The 21,365-nt window shown below is 44.6% G+C and overlaps 1 protein-coding gene across 6 annotated transcripts in view; it reads left to right on the top strand.

The window, feature by feature from the left end:
- ERGIC3 (ERGIC and golgi 3) overlaps positions 1–21,365 on the top strand; it is an 84,942-nt gene that overhangs the window by 23,993 nt on the left and 39,584 nt on the right. For all 6 annotated transcript variants that reach the window (XM_075901424.2, XM_075901419.2, XM_075901420.2 and 3 more), the window contains 2 exons: positions 3,116–3,281; positions 7,348–7,405. In XM_075901424.2, coding sequence (XP_075757539.1) covers positions 3,116–3,281; positions 7,348–7,405 — 224 coding nt within the window. The remainder of the gene's footprint in view (positions 1–3,115; positions 3,282–7,347; positions 7,406–21,365) is intronic.

Here is a 21,365-nt window from a genome sequence, read left to right as displayed (position 1 = left end):
TTCTGACCTGGTGGTGAAGTGAGATACCAGTGTGTTTTTTCCCTAAGGGTATGTCTACACTACAGTGTTATTTCTAAATATCTTATTTCAAAATAGTTATTTCAAAATAACGCGTCTACACACAAAATGCATTTCGAAATAGCATTTCGCTATTTCGAAATAGCACATCCACACTGAGTGGACTGTGAATCGCATTTAAGGCTGGTCGGAACCAGTTCCAGCAGGGCACCAGGTCAGGACTTACTGTGTGGGGCTGCTGCCTGAGGTCTGTGCTTAAAGGGACCCCCGGGACAGCCAGTTCTCAGGTTTCCCTGCTTGCTTATCTACCTCGACGAGGGACAGCAAAGCATTTTGTCTCTGCGTGCTCTGATTGCCCTCACTTGGGACACCACAGTACTCTGAACATGGATCCAAAGCTCCTGGGTGCACTGGTGCTTCTCGTGGACGCATTGCTGTGAACCTGGCTGCACTTGCTGCAGGCTGCCATCCGGGAGGTCCATCGGGGGGCTGTTGGTATCTAGGAGGCCCTGTGGGAGAGCTTCCACCCTGAGGAGCACTAAGAGCCTCCCTGGTCTGCCCCACTGGGGGCTTGTGCCTCATTCCTCCCTCATGTCCTTTCACTTATCCCTCCCTAACCCCCCTTCCTGATGTAAAATAAAACACATGTATTTTCATGAACACAAACTCTTTATTTAACAAAACTGGGGAAGAAGGAATGAAATTCTAGCGAGACTGGGTAAAGGAGGTGGGAGAGGGAAGAAGAGAGGGTGGGAGAGGAGAGGGGGAAACCTGAGAGGAGGGAGCTGGAAGAGGGAAACAAGGAGAAGAAGGGGGAGGGGAAGCTCAGGTTGGGGGTCTCGCCGGACCAACTTGATTGTCATGCAAACCTGTTCCTGGGTTCATATGTTGCCATTGGTGGCCAAGCTGGCAGCTATCCTGCCACAGACAGCCGCGTTCCTCTGTCTAGTGCGGAGATCATGGACGTTGGGGGCATCCCCCTCAAACCTGAATAAGGTCCATGATCTCCACCCATGGAGGGCTGGGTGGCAGTGTTTTGGGGCCACTGGGTCAGGGGCAGTGACTGCTGGCTCTGGGCTGGCAGGCTTGGAGCTGGCACAGGTACTGTGGCCAAATTCTACCCCTTTAAGGGCTCCGGGGAGGGGAGAAGGGATAAAAGTGTTCTTGCTTGAGGCCAGAGTGGCCACCAGGGCACCCTGGGAAGGCTGGAGGTGGAGGCCCCCTATTTCGAAATAAGTGTCTACACAGCACTTATTTTGAAATAGCTATTTCTAATTTGGCTTTATTCCTCGTAGAATGATGTTTACCAGATTCGAAATAAGCGCTAGAATTTGGCTGTGTAGATGCTACGAAAGTTATTTTGAAATAACTTTGCTGTGTAGACATACCCTAATATACTGATCTAGATAGCAGGTGGGTGGGAGAGTCCATGCTTCCATAACCCCCTGGTTTGTAATAGGCCTCACATACTTCCCTGTTCTTCTGATGTGAGGGTGGGGAAGAGTGTAGATGTATATGTGCCCCATTCTCTGGTATCCTAATCTCAGAGAGCAAGTTGGGGTACTTTTTCCATAACCTCTCAGCAGCTTTTGCCCCAAATGTTGAATGAATCCTTATTATGTGTGAGTCCTCCTTCAAGAATTCCCATAAGGATCTGTAGTTTTGGGCTTAGCACATCTCTGTGTGTGAGCTCAGAGCAAGCTGAATAAAAGTGTCTCTTGGGGGCTCTCCATTTTGATTGGGCTCCTAGAGTAGCACAGTCAGGGATAGTTCATCATGTCTGCCTGCAGCTGTCTTTGTGGGGTGGTCTAGTTCTGTATTGCTTTCTTCTCCCCTTGCTCATTCCTGCAAGAACAGATCAGAATCTTGCCTACAGGTGTCTTGGACACACTCCTTTCCTATTTTTCTTTTCTGGATTTAGAATAATCTGCAACCTGACAGACCTTCCTGGAGATGCTGTCCTCTGGAGTGTTAACTAACAGGGCCATGGATGAACAGGATAATGGATTTGCTTGAACACAGAGTTAATTAAGGATAGTTTGTTTTATTAGTCTCACTACGTCACAGCTACTACAGAGTTAATGTTGCTGAATTGTTGTTATACAGCTATTACAGAGTGCACATTAGCAAGCGCTGCAGAGCAATGCATACAAGAGTAAAAGGCACTTGGAATGCTTACTTCCCTTCTACTAAGGGGAGTCCCGTCCCTGAGCCTCGCTTCAAAGGCCGCAGTCTAGATCCCTGGTGAAACTCACCTGGAACGGTACTCCCCACACTAGTTATATCACAGTTGTTTACCGGATGTGCACACTGGCCGCATGCCACTCTTAGCATTCTCATGAATTTGAAGTCAAGGTCGACATGATTTATTCCTCACTACATTCCCAGCTCAGCTGCATGGTCTGCAGCTTATAAGGGCCATCTAGTGTTTGCGTTTGCAGGGTTCAAGGCTGTACTAGGCTGTGTAATCCAAGGCTGGAAACTTCCATCCCAGCCCTCTGGACTGCAGGCTCTGCATATGGCTACTTATGACATGGAGGATTCGACCCTCCAGCCTCCCCTTCTTGGGTAACAAAAACATAAAAAAGTAAATCAGTCCTGTGATCAGGATCCCCCACCATCAGGTCTTCATGATTGATGCAGTGGAGTGAAGGGGGTTTCCTCCTTAAATCTTTGGAAGCCTTGGCTAAAGACCTGTAGACTAGTGGGAGTGCACTGCAGGTGCATTAACAGACATGTTTATGGGATGTCTCTGGTTGGTTAAGAAGTGATATTACCATGTTCTATTGGGGGGGTCTAGTTGATTGGAAAGATCCTTAGAGTTGTTCTGTGAATGCAGAGATCCTCTGGTGGTGCAGAGGTTACAGTAGCAACTTCTCCTTCCTGCTGGGGTTACTAGTCTCTCTCAGCAGATAGTCTCTGGGTCAAGGGAAAACTAAACTCCCAGAAGTGAAGCTGTCCATCCACCTAGCTGAGCAGCTTTGAGTCCCCTCCTTCTGCAACTGATCAGAGAGATGGTTCTGGATTTTGTGGTGTCTGCTCTTGATTTGTTTGTCCTCCATTCAAGTGAAGTGAAATGATGCCTGTGCTTTTGCAGGTGCTGTAATTCCTGTGATGACGTGAGAGAAGCATACAGGCGGCGTGGCTGGGCCTTCAAGAATCCTGACACTATAGAACAATGCAAGAGAGAAGGGTTCAGCCAGAAAATGCAGGAGCAGAAGAATGAGGGCTGCCAAGTGTATGGATTCTTAGAGGTCAACAAGGTGAGAGAGAACTTCACTTTAACTGTGAGCTATGCCAGGCACCTGAAATCCGAGCACTGTCAGTGACCAGGAAGGGGCATAAGTTGGGAATTCCAATCCTTCCCCCACTTTGCATATCTCCACAGTTTGTACCCTAATCTCTGAATTTGTGGCTTTATTGCCTATCTTGGGCACTGAACAGTTTTGGGCCACTCACTGTTAACATGGTAAAAAAAATGAGAAGAAATGGACAGAAGGGCTATGCAGGACTAGGTGAAGGGGGGCCCAATGGAGCAGGGCAGGCAAGACTGGAGAGACTAGGGAGCTTCCTGAAGACCCAGAGGCAGAGGCTGGGGATTCTTTACAGGGAGAGTTCCCTACTCTGTCCCTTAATTTAACCTCCAGATTATAATTTTGTACTTGTCTGAGCAATCACTTGAAAGGCCCAGAACAGAACACATATGGCAGGTTCTTTCTGACTGTTCTTTGAATTAGCTTTTGTGTACCCAGGAAGGTTGAAATGTTCATAACAATAGCCATAGTGGGTCAGACCAAAGGTCCATCCAGTCCAGTACCCTGTCTGCCCACAGTGGCCAATGCCAGGTGCCACAGAGGAAGTGAACCGAACAGGTAATGATCAAGCGATATCTCTCCTGCCATCCATCTCCACCCTCTGACAAACAGAGGCTGGGGACACCATTCCTTACCCATCCTGGCTAATAGCCATTTATGGATTTAACCTCCATGAATTTATCTAGTTCTCTTTTAAACCCTGTAATAGTCCTAGCCTTCACAACCTCCTCAGGCAAGGAGTTCCACAGGTTGATTGTGCGCTGTGTGAAGAAGAACTTCCTTTTATTTGTTTTCAACCTGCTGCCCATTAATTTCATTTGGTGACCCCTAGTTCTTATATTATGGGAACAAGTAAATAACTTTTCCTTATTCACTTTCTCCACACCACTCGTGATTTTATAGACCTCTGTGATATCCCCCCTTAGTCTTCTCTTTTCCAAGCTGAAAAGTCCTAGTCTCTTTAATCTCTCCTCATATGGGATCCATTCCAAACTGCTAATCCTTTTAGTTGCCCTTCTCTGAACCTTTCCTAATGCCAGTATTTCTTTTTTGAGATGAGACCACCACATCTGTATGCACTATTCAAGATGTGAGAGTACCATGGATTTATATAAGAGCAATAAGATATTCTGTCTTATTCTCTATCTCATTTTAATGATTCCTAACATCCTGTTTGTTTGTTTTTTTATTGCCGCTGCACTTTGGCGGACGTCTTCAGAGAACTATCCACAATGACTCCAAGATATCTTTCATGATCAGTTGTTGCTAAATTAACCCCCATCATATTGTATGTATAGTTGAGGTTATTTTTTTCTAATGTGCATCACTTTACATTTATCCACATTAAATTTCATTTGCCATTTTGTTGCCCAATCACTTAGTTTGGGGAGATCTTTTTGAAGTTCTTCACAGTCTGCTTTGGTCTTAACTACATTGAGCAGTTCAGTATCGTCTGCAAACTTTGTCACCTCACTGTTTACCCCTTTCTCTGGATCATTTATGAATAAGTTGAATAGGATTGGTCCTCGGACTGACCCTTGGAGAACTCCACTAGTTACCCCCCTTCATTTGAAAATTTACCATTTATTCCTACCCTTTGTTTCCTGTTTTTTAACCAGTACTCAATCCATGAAAATATCTTCCCTCTTATCCCATGACAACTTACTTTACGTAAGAGCCTTTGGTGAGGGATTTTCTGGAAATCTAAGTACACTATATCTACTGGATCCTCCTTGTCCACATGTTTGTTGACCCCTTCAAAGAGCTCTAAAAGATTTGTGAGACATGATTTCCCTTTACAGAAACCATGCTGACTTTTGCCCAACAAATTATGTTCTTCTGTGTGTCTGACAATTTTATTATTTTCTTTTGTTTCAACTAATTTGCCCGGTTCTGACATTAGACTTACCGGTCTGTAATTGCTGGGATCGCCTCTAGAGCCCTTTTTAAATATTGGCATTACATTAGCTATCTTCCAGTCATTGGGTACAGAAGCTGATTTAAAGGATAGGTTACAAACCATAGTTAATAGTTCCGCAATTTCACATTTGAGTTCTTTCAGAACTCTTGGGTGAATGCCATCTGTTCCCGATGACTAGTTACTGTTAAGTTTATCAATTTGTTCCAAAAGCTCCTCTAATGATACTTTAATCTGTGCAAATTCCTCAGATTTGTCACCTACAAAGGATGGGTCAGGTTTGGGAATCTCCCTTACATCCTCGGGCGTGAAGACTGAAACAAAGAATTAATTTAGTTTCTCCTCAATTACTTTATCATCTTTAAGTACTCCTTTTCTATCTCGATCGTCCAGGGCCCCCATTGGCTGTTTAGCAGGCTTCCTGCTTCTGATGTACTTAAGACATTTTGTTATTACCTATTGAGTTTTTGGCTAGCTGTTCTTCAAACTCCTTTTTGGCTTTTCTTATTACATTTCTTCACTTAATTGGCAGTGTTTATGCTCCTTTCTATTTATCTCACTGGGATTTGACTTCTACTTTTTAAAAGATGCTTTTTATCTCTCTCTGCTTCTTTCACATGGTTGTTAAGTCATGGTGGCTCTTTTTTAGTCCTTTTGCTGTGTTTTTTAATTTGGGGTTTACTTTAAGTTGGGCCTCCATTATGGTGCCTTTGAAAAGTGTTCATGCAGCTTGCAGGTATTTTATTTTAGTCACTCTACCTTTTAATTTGTTTAACCTCATTTTTGCATAGTTCCCCTTTCTGAAATTAAATGCCCCGGTGTTGGGCTGCTGAGGTGTCCTTCTCACCACAGGAATGTTAAATGTTGTTATATTATGGTCACAATTTCCAAGTGGTCCTGTTATAGTTACCTCTTGGAACAGATCCTATGCTCCATTCAGGACTAAATCGAGAATTGCCTCTTCCCTTATGGGTTCCTGTACCAGCTGCTCCTAGAAGCAGTCATTTAAGGTGTAGTGAAATTTTTTCTCTGCCTTTTGTCCTGATGTGACACGTACTCACTTAATATGGGGATAATTGAAATCCCCCACTATTATTAAGTTCTTTATTTTGAGAGCCTCTCTAATCTCCCTTAGCGTTTCATAGTCACTATCACTATCCTGATCAGGTGGTCGATAATAGATCCCTACTGTTATATTCTTATTAGAGCATGGAAGTACTATCCATAGAGATTCTATGGAACATGTTGATTCATTTAAGATTTTTACTTTACTTGATTCTACATTTTCTTTCACATGTAGTGCCACTCCCACACCCACACGACCTATTCTGGCCTTCCAATATATTTTGTACTCGGAATGATCGTGTTCCATTGATTGTCCTCACTCCACCAGGTTTCTGTGTTGCCTATTATATCAATATCCTCCTTTAACACGAGGCACGCTAGTTCACCCATCTTATTATTTAGACTTCAGTAAATTCAAAGGGTCCTAAAGGAGTTAAGGGTCCAATTGCTATCAGAAGTTTGGGGAACTGGCATCTAACTCCCTTCAGCCCCTTGGCTGACCTTCTAGTTATCTATTCTTGTTTGTTCAGTGCTTTATTGTCACATTTAACCTCACTCTGGAAATATGCATTACCTTTTAGGGCCAACACACTTACTCTTCTTTAGTTTCTTTTCCTTCCTCATCTTCCTTTTCTGTTTCTCTTCCCCTTTCATAGGGGTCTACTCTCATCAGCCCTGCAGTACCTTTCAGTTCCTACCACTGTGGACTTCACTCTCATATCTTCATGGTTGTGTCTGGCAAAAATGGTCAGTCGTGAAATAGTTAATGTTGATATTAACTTATTCTCTTGTTTTGATATTCTGGTGAAATTCTGGTGAAATTCTTGCCTCTCAGAGTCATTATTTCAGGCTTGCTGCATGTTGCATTGTTACTTTTTGGTCACATTAAGAAGATTATATCCATAAGCAGGAAATATTGTATGTATTTTAAATGTGAACTTAGATTCTGCTCAATCTGCATAGCCCCCACACACATCAAATTTGGTGCATGAATACGATGTCTGACATCTCGGCTCTATGCATTTCCTGCAGGTAGCTGGAAACTTTCACTTTGCACCTGGAAAAAGCTTTCAGCAATCTCATGTCCATGGTAAAGTATGTCAGTTTTTTTTTTCTTTTGGCTTCCTGACTTTCTGGCGTATTTGTTTTCTCTGAATATTTCCCTCTGATTCCCATGTATGAACTAAGATGAATAAAGTTGTCTGAAGTAGCACTGCCATTAATTGGCAGAAGTGTCATGATAGGAGGGGAAAACCATCAGAAGCAAGTAGAGAAATGTTGGGTGGAGGAAGAACTGGGAGGATGTAGGACCAAAAATAAGCCACAACTATGTAGAACCAGTTTGTCTCATCTAATTAAGCACCACTTTTCTGCTATAATAAGCTTTGTGTGTTCAGTCCAAAAATGTTACATGAAGAATTTTAAAGCAATTCAAGTTATTTTATATGGAAGTTAGGCAAGTTAGTATTTCTGTAATAATAGTGTTTTAATTTATGCCTTAATATATATGGCTTTCAAACAAGAATATTTAAAATAGATTTAAGATGAGAAGTATTTATGTAACTTAATAAAATGTTGCAGTTCCACAAACCTAATATTGTAAATTCTAGTGTTCAGAGTTAAGTTTTTGACAAAGACTTTTAATCTCTACCCTTATCTGCTGCACCATGCAACAATCCATTATGTGGTATATGCAGATCCATATTTATAGATTTAAAATAATGTGAAGTGCCTTAAAAGCCAATATTAACTTCTCTGTGCACTTGGGGGGCCTTCTGCATCGGGGGATGAGAGGCCTGGGCAGAGTAGGGGGGTGGGCACCAGCATGACTGGCTCCACTCCACTCCACCAGACTCCCAGCCTTGCTCAAAAGAGGAGGGGTCAAGGGCTTTGGGGAAGATTGGGAATGGGGTGGGGCGGAGCAAGGGCAGGAAGAGATGGGACGGGACAAGGACTGGGACAAAGAGAGGGGGATTGTCTTGGGGGTTCCCGTGCATCCCTAGGCTTGGCCCTGGCATTAGGTGTGAGCAGAGACTAGTTGACCTACTCTAGTTAGGACACATAATTCCCTTTATATACAGTGGATGAATTCAGCATAACTATCTGATTATATGCGTCTGATGAGGTCTTGTACCCACATCAGGAGCATGAATACGATGATAATGACTCTAGTCAGTATAGAGAGGGTGGAAGGGATAGAACAGTCTTGTAGAATGTTGGATAGGGCTGTGTAGTTATTGCAAACTGTATGCAGAGGATAAGCTTTATGAAACTATGCCTTTAACTATAATAGGAAGGTTGGGGAGGAGTTATTTAGTGCCACAGAATGCTGCACACCTCTTTCTTTTGAGGAGTTCCTTCAAATTAAAAATTGTTGAAGGAGAAGGGATTTGGTTGTAACTGAAAAACTTTTTTGTTAAAAGATTCTTTTTTTTTCTTGGTCCAGAAAAGGAAAGGGGTGCCTATTTGAAATCTGAAAAGACTCAACTAGCCTATTAGAGCTCAATTCCACATGGTAACTGCATATCAGAATTCTTTTCGTAAATTCTCAAGATTAGTTCAAACACTTGTCTTTTCAGATAAGTACTTCGACACCTCAATAAGGCAGCTGCACTAGTGATGTCTCAAGTTCAGACTGAGGGATAATCTTCAAAACAACGTGCTAACTGCAGCCACCGGGGTTTTCATCAGATTTCTGGCATTGCTTGTGGAGTATATTCACTACCATGTGTTTTTCAACCTACCCAAGTTTTTACAGTTATAGGAGCAATCCTAGATATACATACTGCTTCAGTTTTCCTTTCTCCACTCCACTTTGAGCTTTCTGGAATCCATGTTGCTGCTGAAAAATGAGGATCCTGGAGCTAATGGCCTTATACATATTCATTGACAAGTGAGCCTGCTCCAGTTAGGTTAAACAGCCATTACTTGCCTGGTCTCAGTGTGGTGATCAAGCTTCCTCAGCCAGTTCAGAAGGCATTAGGTGGTGGTCAGTTTCACAAAGTGTCTTGCAGAATTTCTAATGCTGTGCTTTCTCAGTCTTGAAGTGCTTTTGTTTTAGGATAGGGAGCTGCAATAGACCATCTAATTACTGAAAACTTATGAAAAACGAGACGTTGGGGTTGGTATACTGGCACTTGGGGCAATTCCGATGTCACTCAGCTTTCTCCCTGTGATTATGTACAGGCTATTGGATACTTGGAACCCAAGTTAAACAAATTATTGATAGGTTCTATCAGAAAACTGACTTTTCTACAGAAAAAGCTGAAATTATTTTTTATATATTAAGGCTAGAAGGAACCATTATAATAATCTAAACTGACTACTTTTCTAACCCATCCCAAAGAACTTTACCCAATCATTTCTGCATTAACAAAGACATCCAGTCTTGATTTATAGATCTGTTGGAGAATCCATGATACTCCTGTACACTTATTATGAATAATAAGAACATTATTTCTAGTCAAATGTGTCTAGCTTCAGTTTCCAATCATTGGATTTCTTCATGCCTCTTTCTGTTGGAATAAAGAGCTGGCTACTATCAGAAATCTCTCTGGGGACTGATGGGCTGTGCTCAAAGCACCCCTTGACCTTTTGTTGGATAAATTAAACAGATTGAATGTCTTTAGCTGCTGACTGCGTAGTAGGAATTCTGGACCGGAGCACATTATGTCAACACAGTTACCTTTATCAACCAAACTTGCAATCCAATCAAAACAAATACAGAATTTTTATAAGACCTATTTTATATAAAATTATGTTGAATCACATTAATTATGCCACTATCTTTTATTCTTCATTCATTGCACCTCAAATTCACTTTTCCACGTTCCAGATCATGCTAACCAGCATATGTTTTCTGGATCATCCTGTTACCCTTTTAAAAAGCTGGCATAACAATAACTTTTTTTAAAATTCTCTGGAACTTCTTCACTGTTCTAAGCTTTGTTAAAACTCAACATTAATGGTTCAGAGAGCTCTTTGGACAATTATTTTAATCCTGAATCAAATTTATCTCCATTCCTATAGATTGTTAAAACAGCAGTTATTGAATATTATAAAAAATCTCCCTAATTACTGATTGAATAGAAAGTGTTTCATCTTCTAATATATATTTGAGAGAGTTTGTGCATCTGTGTGTGTGTCTGTCTGTCTGTTCGTCCGTGAGTCTGTTTGTTCAAGAACTCTGCCTACATGGTAAGAGCTAAGACCATCAAATTTGGTATGCAGTTTCCTCTTCTTATAATTTAAAGCAAGGTCAGGGCTTGGTTATGCCAGGACAATGGGATGTTCATGGAATGCGATTGTTTCTCATCAAATGGAAAGGTAGGACTGTGGGAAGGGCATAATAAGTGGGATTTGACAGGGGTGTGTTTTGGGACCTTTTCTGTTCCATATCTTCATCTATGATTTAGATATTGGCATAGAGAGTATGCTTATTAAGTTTGTAGACGACAAGAAGCTGGGAGGGGTTGCAAGTGCTTTGGAGGATAGGGTCATAATTCAAAATGATCTGGACAAACTGGATAAATGGTCTGAGGTAAATAGGATGAAGTTTAATACACACAAATGCAAAGTACTTCACTTAGGAAGGAACAATCAGTTTCCCACATACAGCTTGGGAAGTGACTGTCTAGGAAGGTTAATTCTTTTGCTTTGCTCTGCACTGACTAGGCCACAGTTAGAGTATCCAGTTTTGAGAGCCACATTTCAAGAAATATGTGGAGAAACTAGAGAAGGTGCAGAGAAGAGAACAACAAAAATGATTAAAAGTCTAGAAAACATGACCTATGAGAGAAGACTGAAAGAACTGGAACTTGTTTAGTTTAGAAAAGAGAAGACTGAGAGCAGACATGACAGCAGTTTTCAAGTACCTAAAAGGGTGTTCGAAGGAGGAGGGAGAAAAATTGTTCTCCTTGGCCTCTGATGATAGGACGAGAAGCAATGGGCTTAAATTGCAGCAAGGGAGGTTTAGGTTGGACATTAGGAAAAAAGTCCTAACTCAGGGTGGTTAAACACTGGAATAAATTGCATAGCGGGGGTTGTGGAATTTCCGTAACTGGAGATATTTAAGAACAATTTGGATAGACATATATCAGGGATGATCTAGATCAGTGTTTCCCAGTTTTATTTGGCCACAGAACCCTTTTAAACTCAGAAGAATTTTGAGGAACCCCTACAGCTGGGGAGGAAATTTGTCAAGCAAAAAAAAGAAAAACCCGCCACAGGGGAGTGGACCTGGGGGCCAAAATGCAATCAGTCATGTTCCGAGCAGGCTTTGGAAATGCAGCATGGCAGTGCGGGAAGGGAGGTGCTGGTGGGAAACTGGAGAAGGAGCCGGCGTCTCTGTCTCTTTAAGGGGGGGGGTGATCAGGTTCTCGCAGAATCCTTACTTTCACTTCGCGGAATCCCAGGGTTCCGCAGAGCACCATTTGGGAAACAGTGATCTAGATGGTGCTTAGTCCTGTTGTGAGGGCAGGGGACTCCAAAATGACCACAATGGGGTATCAAGCTTGGGGGCAGTTATACTGCTGAATACCACAGGGGGTAGCAAAGAAGTGCACCCCACTGTCCTGACAGCCCCAAGGAACACCACTACTGGCTGGTCGTGCACCCATCCTCTGGCTCTGAGCTTCCCACCTCCTGCCCTAACTTCTTCCCTCCCCAATCCCTCCCTGTGCCTGCTACACCTCCCAAGCTCTTGCCCTGACTCCTGAACTCCTTGTCCTGCCTCCTGCACCCCTCCCCCCATTCCCAGCTTCCTTCCCTGGAGTACCTAAGCAACACAGGTAAATCATCTAGTTACTTAAGAACATATAGGAACATGGAACAGCCATACTGGTCAGACCAAGGTCCATCTAGCCCAGTATCCTATCTGCTGACAGTGGCACCACTACAGATGCCCTAGAAGGAGGGAACACAACAGGTAATCCTCACGTGATCGCTCTTGAGTCATTCATTTCCAGACAAACAGAGTAGCCATTGATGGACCTTGCCTCCATGAATCTATCTAGCTCTCTTTTGAACCTTGTTAAAGTCCTAGTCTTCCCAACATTCTCTGGCAAGGAGTTCCACAGGTTGACTGTGCACTGAGTGAAGAAAAATTTCCTTTTGTTTTAAACCTGCTGCCTATTAATTTCATTTGGTGACCCCATGTTCTTATATTGTAGGAATAAGTAAATCACTTTTCCTTATTTACTTTTTCCACAGCAGTCATGATTTTATAGATCTCTGCTATATCTCCTCCCCCTTAGTCTCCTCTCTTCTAAGCTGAAAAGTCCTTGTCTTTTTAATCTCTCTTCATATGGGACCCATTCCAAACCCCTAATCATTTTTGTTGCCCTTTTCTGAATCTTTTCCAATTTCGGTTACAACTGTAAGATGTGAATACATCCTTCAGCTTCTTTGTTTTATCCAGACAGAAATATTCATTGAATACTTCTGTCTTTTTTTGGTCATGATTGATAATTTTACCATCCTTGTCTCGTTTCAGATCTTTACCATTGTTAAGATATTGTTTATTCGTGATATGTATTTAAATACAGGCAGTCCCCGGGTTACGTACAAGATAGGGACTGTAGGTTTGTTCTTAAGTTGAATTTGTATGTAAGTCGGAACTGGTACATATTGTAGGGGAAACGCTAGCCAAACATTTCTCCAGAGCTCAGTTTTATTCTCCCACACCTCAATTCCCTCAGTCCTTTATTCTCAAGCTGAGGTGTCTGCTGAGAGAAGCCGCTCCGCGTCTCCCTGGTCTGCTGGGGGGAAGCAGCTAGTGCAGGGTTGCCTCACCCCGTTTGTAAGTAGGGATCCGATGTAAGTCGGATCCATATAACCCGGGGACTTCCTGTAATTCCTTCTCATTGTCCTTAACCCCAGTGGCCATAGAATTTTCATTGATACTTTTAGCTTCTCTTGTCAGTTGACTGCATTTTTAATTGCTCATTGGTATTCACTACTATCAGCAAAGCACTAATATACTCTTATATATTAAATTTCTGCTTTTGCCTCTCTTCTTGGCTATGGTGAGTTTTTAAACCAAAGACGCATTTTTGCTTCTTCATAATATCTTGCATTTTGAGAAATCCAGTAAAGCATTTCCAAACAGTTCTCAACTGTTCACATTTTTATGCTTAAATAGTTCTTAATTCTCATTTTACTCATGATTGTTTAAAGTTTTTGTAATTTTACCTATTGAAAGCACCAAGAATTTATTTATATATATTAGTGAACAGGGCACTGTTATATTCTGTTAGCATTTAGCAAATGAAATTAGATAGTGATCACTTGCCCCTAGACAACCTAATTTTTATTGCAGTCATCAATCTACCCGATCCATCAAAATAAGATCTAATAGAGAATTACCCTTCAGTGTTTGAAACACTTTTTGTGTTAGAAAATTATCATCCATCAATTTTAGGAGCGCTAAAGATGTTTTACTAGTGACTTCCTGAGCTCTTAAACATGGTTTTCCCGGATTGACATCCACCATAGTACAAATGGCACAAATGTAATATCTACACATTATAGATAGATGAGGGAACAGGGAGTAGCTCTTTATAACAGACCACTACCCTGACTTGTAATTTATCCTGTTCTTTCTAATTGTAAGTAGTTCTAAAGCAAGTAATGGCATTTTTTAAGGTACAGGCAGTCCCCGACTTACGTGGATCCGACTTACGTCGGATCCCTAGATACGAACGGGGTGAGGCAACTCCCGCACATGCGCAGCAGCATTCCCGGGGCTCGCTCACCTGGGTCCTAGGATCCTCCTCCTCCTCGGGCCGACTCCGACTGGGGTCCCGCAGAGCTGCCGGGCAGAGGAAAAGTGCCTCCCCACGCCCGCTGCCCCCCCCCACCCCTGTGCCAGCAACAGGCTGCCCCCGCAGCAGCGTCCCCGGGGCTCGCTCACCTGGGTCCTAGAATCCACCTCCTCCTCCTCTTCGGCCGGCTCCAACTGGCCTCTGCCTGCAGCAGCTGGCCACAGGGACAGGGATCCCGCAGAGCTGCCGGGCAGAGGAAAAGTGCCTCCCCACGCCCGCTGCCCCCCCCCCCCCCGCGGCCTCGCATCCTGCACGCCTCCCCCCTGCCCCCTGCCAGCAACAGGCTGCCCCCTCCCCTGAGCAACAGGCTGCCGAACAGCAGACAAAAGCAGCCTCTCCGCCCCTCCTCCCCCTATACATGCTGGGCTCCCTGGGCAAACAAAGACTCCACCAAAATAAACAAAGTGCTGGCCTCGTTGTGTTAGCAAAAAAAGGACCCTCCTCCTAGAACCCTGGGTGGTGTGTGGAAATAAAGCTATTAGCTCAAAGCATGGTGCAGAGCTGTTTGGTATTTGATGAGTTACTCCTTTAGTCCTGAGTTTGTCACAGGGACAGAAATAGATGTGAAATCTTCTGAACAGGGGAACAGACAGCAAAACAAACATTAGAGGGGAGTTAACCTTTCCCTATGCTATCCAAAACTAAAAAAAATGTTTGGCTAGAGTTTCCCCTACAATATGTACCAGTTCCGACTTACATACAAATTCAACTTAAGAACAAACCTACAGTCCCTATCTTGTACGTAACCTGGGGACTGCCTGTATAATGCCATCATACCTCTTCTACACACTCTTCCTTTCCTATCATACCCCAAGGGTGTCTAGACTACAGGCTTTTGTTGACAAAAGTGGACTTTTGTTGACTAAACTATACCTGCGTCTACAGTACTGCCGAGTTCTGTCGACATAATGTTGACAGAACTCGGCAGTTTTGTCGATGGCAATAAACCTCATTCTACAAGGAATAATGCCTTTTGTCGACAGAGTTCCATTGACAGAAGGCGTTATTGCATCTACACTGTCCTTTGCATCTACGCTCTCATGTCGACAAAACGGCTTGCTTTGTCGACAGAACTGGATGTAGTCTAGACACTCTTTGTTGGCAGAAGCTTTGTTGACAGTACAGGCAGTCCCCGAGTTACGCGGATCCGACTTATGTCGGATCCGCAGTTACGAACGGGCCCTTCCTCTCCCTGGTCTCCAGCAGACCAGGGAGAGGAAGCAAAGCGGCGGAACACGCGGGCAGCGGACAGGGCTGACCAGGGGGACGGGGGGGGGGGGCAAAGCAGAGCAAAGCCACGGAACCCGAGGGCAGCAGGACAGTCACGGCGCGTCTGGGCTGTCCTACTGCCCCCGTGCTCCGCGGCTTTGCTCCGGACACCTGTGGTACAGCAGCTGGGGCGCTGCCAGTTGGTCCCGTAGCGCCGCTCTGGGCGCTACTGGACCAACCGGGCAGCACCCCAGCTGCTCTGCCCCAGGCGTCCTGATTCAGCCACTGCTGGTCAGTTTCAGCAGCAGCTGAATCAGGACGCCTGGGGCAGAGCAGCTTGGGTGCTGCTGGGTTGGTCCAGTAGCGCCGAGGAGCGGCGGCGCTACTGGACCAACCCAGCAGCACCCCAGCTGCTCTGCCCCAGGCATCCCCAAGTCAGCCGCTGCTGAAACTGACCAGTGGCTGACTACAGGAAGCCCCTGCCCCGGGCTTCCTGGAATCAGCCGCTGATCAGTTTCAGCAGCAGCTGACTTGGGGATGCCTGGGGTTCTTAAGTTGAATCTGTATGTAAGTCAGAACTGGCGTCCAGATTCAGCCGCTGTTGAAACTGATCAGTTTCAGCAGCGGCCGAATCTGGACGCCAGTTCCGACTTACATACAGATTCAACTTAAGAACAAACCTACAGTCCCTATCTTGTACGTAACCCGGGGACTGCCTGTATCTGTCGACAAAGCCTTTGTTGACAAAAGCCTGTAGTCTAAACATACCCCAAGACAGATATGCCTTAAGGTGGAATCAATCAAGATTATTCTTTCTAGATTTCACTGATGACATTGCTTTTCTATATAATAATGCTTAAGGACTTCAAGCATGCACAAATGAAGTTAAAGAAATGATGGAGAAGGTAGGACTGTGATTCTATATAAAGAAATGTAAAACTATTGTAATTTGATATATGGGTTTAAACATCAAAATCGACAATGAATAAATAGAGAGGGTAGATTGACTGAAATATCTTGGAAGATTAATAAGGCAAGATGATAATTGCTCTGAGGAAACCAGAATAAGGATCAGAAAGTGAACACAGCCTTTGGTAAGCTTAGGAACTTTTGGAAATTTAATGCTTATCCCCATATACAAAACTAAGCATTTACTCAGCTGTCGTTGTAGCCATAGCAAGCTATGGCAGTGAAACCTAGCACCTTAAGAAAACAGATGTTCAGAAGTTAAATGCATTTCATCGTAAGTGCTTGCAGAGAATATTAGGAATAAGCTATGAGGAAAGAAGAAAGAACAATGAGGTAAGAAAAATGGCTAAAGCATGATCTCTATCACAAATAATTTGTAAGATAAGTCATCAATAGCTAGAGCATATGTTATGAATGGAGCATAACAAATTTCTGATTATAGCTCTCAGTTGGAAGCCAGAAAATCCAGCAAGAAATAGGGTAGACCTAGATCAGGGTGGGCAATAATTTTTTGCCGGGGCCACTTCAGAAATTTTTAAAGTGGCCCTGGACTCCACCAGAAAGAGCAGGGCCTCAAGCAGAAGGGGCGGGGCCAATATACTTCCCTGCTTCCCTACCCACAGATCATTATTGGTCTGGTGGGGGGGGGGGGCGCTCAGGCCCCGGGGGGGTGGAAGGAGACTCCCTACCAGGAGTGTGTGGTGCTTCCCCCCCCCAATTGGCCTCGGGGCAGGGGAGTGGTGGGGCCTCTGCGGGCTGGATCAACCCACTTGCCGGACTTGATCCGGCCTGCGGAGGCCCCTTTGCCCACCTCTGACCTAGAATGCCTTCGAAATGTACAATTATCAACAACATAGAAAAAATTAATTTGAAATGGCAGGACTTAGGTCACATGGCAGCTGATAAGCAAGTATGGAGAATGTGGATAGCTCAGTGTTCTGAAAAGTGCAGGATGGACTACGGTCTAAGGCTCTAAGGATTCACTTTTTCCACACTTTTCATGATTTTGTAGACGTTTGTCATTTCTTCCTAATCACTTTTCTAAGATGATTAGTACCATTCTTTTTAATGTCTTCTCATATTATTCTTGGTGGAATTCTGGCCATTGCGCAAAGCAGAATTGGTGCAGAATTCCATGTTTTTCACACATAATTGGAGTGCAGAAATTCTGACCATCACTAGGGGCCACTGGACTATGCAAATCCCAGTTTTCAATGAGTGGAGCACCCAGCTCGTTGGAGATGAAAGATCTGCATACCCTGGCTGTCTTGCTTGATCCTTATTCTCTTGGAGATGGGAGAGAGCTCAGGAGATCCAGCTCAAGCAAAGAGTGAGGAAAGACAGGGCCACACCACACTATGTTCCCCAGATGGACAGTAAAGAAGCTGTGGGGAGGAGTAAAGGTTCTGGAAATATAGGTATCTGAGCTAGGGGCTGCCCCATGGCTGGGCTCTGGAAGGTCCCATGGCTGGTCTTGAGGCAAGGAGAGTGCTGGTGTCTGGACTCTGGAAGCCCCATGCCGCCCTGTCTAGCATCCCCAAACTGGAACTGGGTTGTCATAGGGGGTTTCTTTTAACTCTCTACTTTGTGGAGGGGGTCTTTTTATTTTAGTGTGATTTGTTGATATACTTGTTTTAAAGTATTTTAAAACAAATAACCAAAGTAATTAAAATTGGAGTGATTATATTGTTATTTTGATAAATGAATTTTTCCAGAATTTTCAATTTTTGGCACAGAATTCCCTTTCCTAATAGTTCTTAACATTCTGTTGAGATTATATTTTCCAATGTGTATTACCTCGTATTTATCCAGATGGAATTTTATCTGCCATGTTGTCAGAAGTATGTTTATTCACAAAAGATCTGTAAGGGCATGTCTGCACTGGGAGCCAGCTTCCTAACCCAGGTACACAGATCCATTCTTGTGGGACTTGAGCAAGCACACTAACAAGAGCCATGTGGGTGTGCAGTTTGGGCAGCCCCATAAGCTTTGAAGGTTACCAGACTCCTCAGCTCTGAGCTCAGATGGCTAGTCTACATCAGAGCTACAATGTCCACACACCTATTTTTAGCTTGCTAGCTCAAGCTGTGCTAGCGCTTACCTGTGTGTCTGGAGTGGGAGGCTCACTCCCAGCTTCAATGTAGTGGACCCTAATAGTCACCTAAACATTCTCTGCTTAGTGACTAAAAGGGATGGCAAGAGCCAAGTCTTACTAACATCATACATCACTCATGTCTGTATTCTAGAATACAGACATACCTGGCAGGAATCAGTGACAGTCTTGTACTGGCAATTTGAAATAATTGAATAAATAGATGTATCTACTTCTGTGCACCAGTTTTTCTTTGAGTGATTGTTCATGTCCATTGCACATCAGCTGTGTGCGCTCACCACATGCGCTGTGCCAGAAGTTTTTTCCTCAGCAATATCTGTGGGAGAGTAGCTCTGGTATCTCCCTGGAATGGTGCCGCTATGGTGCGATATAAGGGGTGTTGCATGTTCCCCTCACCCTCAGTTCCTTCTTGCCACCAGTGATGGTGCAACAGAACTGCTGTGGCGTCAGCCAGTCTTGTTCTCTACTTGTTCTTGCAAATGCTGTACTTTTCTTGTATGTAGTTCTACTTAGCATTATAGTTTTAGTAATAGTTTGTAGTTGTCCTGCATTGTACTTAGCTTATGAATGGGGCATGGCCCAATCCTCAGACTTCAAACTTTGCAAAGAGTGAAGGTGTCCTATATTTATTAGTGACCCACATAATAGTTGCCTGAGACATCTCAGTGTGGGGTACGTTAGTGATAAGTGCCAAATTTGAAAATCATTTAAGCACTGGACTAAAGCGGAGAGAGACATTTGCCTTTGCGATCTCTTAATGGAGTTGAGGCTAACCCTGATGCTGGTGTAGAAGTCGACCTTGAGCACCATTGCTTTGGTGCACAGTGCCCCATTGCTGCTATTTTCAAGCTGGCATTGACCAAGAAACTGAAAGCATCAATGAGGGGTTGAGTTGACATCACATAAAGGAAAGGATAAGTCAGGAGGAAAGGTAAGACCCTCATCACCTCTGTTTGGGAATTGGGCCCTAGATCAAGTAAAATGGGCCAGTTAAACTTGGACGCAATGAAGGTCTCTGTCACTTCGACATGCTGTCAACCCTGGATGCCTTGTGCGTGGCACAGAACTCCAGTGGCACTAACACCGATGGTATCAGTCCATGACAGCTCCTGGGACCATTGAGGAAGTCATAGTGCGCAAGAACAGCTGTTCTTCTTCTAGTGGTTGCTCATGTCCATTCAAATTAGGTGTGCGCACTGTGTGCACAGCGTTTTTCCTAGTGGTACCCGTAGTGCCAGCAGGGCGCCCCCCTGGAGTGGTGCCGCCGTGGCAGGGCATAAGTACCCCTGCCGGTGCTCCCCCACCTCAGTTCCTTCTTACCGCCCGTGACAGTCGTTTGAGCGTGTCTCTCTGTTAGTTCAGTTAATGGTTTCCGTTTCTCTTAGCATTGTAGATAGTTCAGTTAGTTAGATAGTTACTGTCTCTTTGTTTTCGTCTCCCCCTTTGGGGGTGAGGAATGCCAGGGTCGCAGGGCTTTAAGGCGTGTGCTGTCTGCGCAAAGTTTATGCCTAAATGAGACCCTCACGACAGTTGTCTGAAGTGTCTGGGCGAGCCCCATCTTACAGATGCCTGTATGATCTGCAAGTCATTTAAGCCGCACTCTAAGAAGGAAAGAGACTCTCATCTAAAATTTCTCCTCATGGAGGCGGCTTTACAGCCGGCACCGGCTGGACATTCTGCGGTGCGCAGTGCACCGGCGTCCACGCGTGAGGCTCCATCTCGAAACCGAGCCTTGGTATCAAGGGTTCGGTATCGGCCTCACTCCCTGGCACCGAAGAGGTCAAGAGCGTCCCATGGTAGGTCTCCGAGCCGGAAGTCCAAGTCTGGCCTACACTGCAGTGCGGAGTCTCCGGGGCACACGTCCTCGTCCACCACGGTGCAGCAGCGCCGGTGTGGGATCCGCCAAGGCTTCATCAGGAGACGATGACGACGACTCCTGGACAGATACCAGATCCAGTGTAGGGCCCGGTCGAAGAGCCGGCTGGGCAGGCGGCACCACTTGCGGAAGCGGATCCGGCACCGAGGCCTGTGGCTCAGCAGCGGCATCCGTAGCAACCGACCTCTGGGGGGAAGGAAAGGGTCGTGACAGCGATGCCAACGGTTGCGCACGGTGCCCCAAGCCACTGGACACTGTAGTAAGTGGAGGGTCAGTAACATGGAGTCAGCAGGCCTAAGGCCTGCAACATGGAAACAGCAACAGGCATGCAATCTAATGAGCAAAACTTTGGTTCAGTAACATAGGAGCCAAGAAAGAGGCCCTATTGATAACTGTGTGATTGTGTAAGTTAGGTCAAGCATGGAAGGACACAGGGAGGCACTGGGTACAGACTGTAAGCCAAAGGGGAGTAATGGAACATCTTAATAAGAAATGTCTTGGTACAAAAACTCCCTAAAAACTAATGCACATACCGACCTACGTTCAGGACCAGGTTGGGATTGACAGCATGAAGGATAGTAAGTAAGCCCCCCTTCCATAAGGTGAGGGGTGGTAGCTAGGCAACAGAGGGTGATAACCTGGTACGTAAAGAAGTGATGTAAGTTGTTTGTACCTGTCTATAAAAGGACACCGCAGAGGGTGCTCTCCGGCCGACCTTGGGGGGTGCACTAGGCGCCTGAACGGCAGGTGTCATTGCCTAAACTTACAGACTGCACAGTAGCTTAACTTTGACTAACTGCTGTTAATATCTGATATATGGCAATAGGCCTGCCCGGTGTTGGTACCTTGTCAACGTGGGCCATAGTGCCCAGTGGTGTAACATCGTACTCATCTCTGTTACCAACGGGTAGAGCTTCGCATTAACAATAAACCTGCTCGATTGATTTCAAACCTTGCCTGCATCTGTCGTTTTCGGGGCCTCTCAGAGATCTCTTGTGTTGACCCAAGTGCACGGGGTCTAACACTCTAGATAAAGGGAGTACCAATTGTTACGCATGCA

This window comes from Pelodiscus sinensis, chromosome 17 (assembly GCF_052426305.1).
Source record: "Pelodiscus sinensis isolate ZL-2025 chromosome 17, ASM5242630v1, whole genome shotgun sequence".
Lineage (NCBI taxonomy): Eukaryota > Metazoa > Chordata > Testudines > Trionychidae > Pelodiscus > Pelodiscus sinensis.
This window is presented reverse-complemented; position numbering and strand designations above follow the sequence as displayed.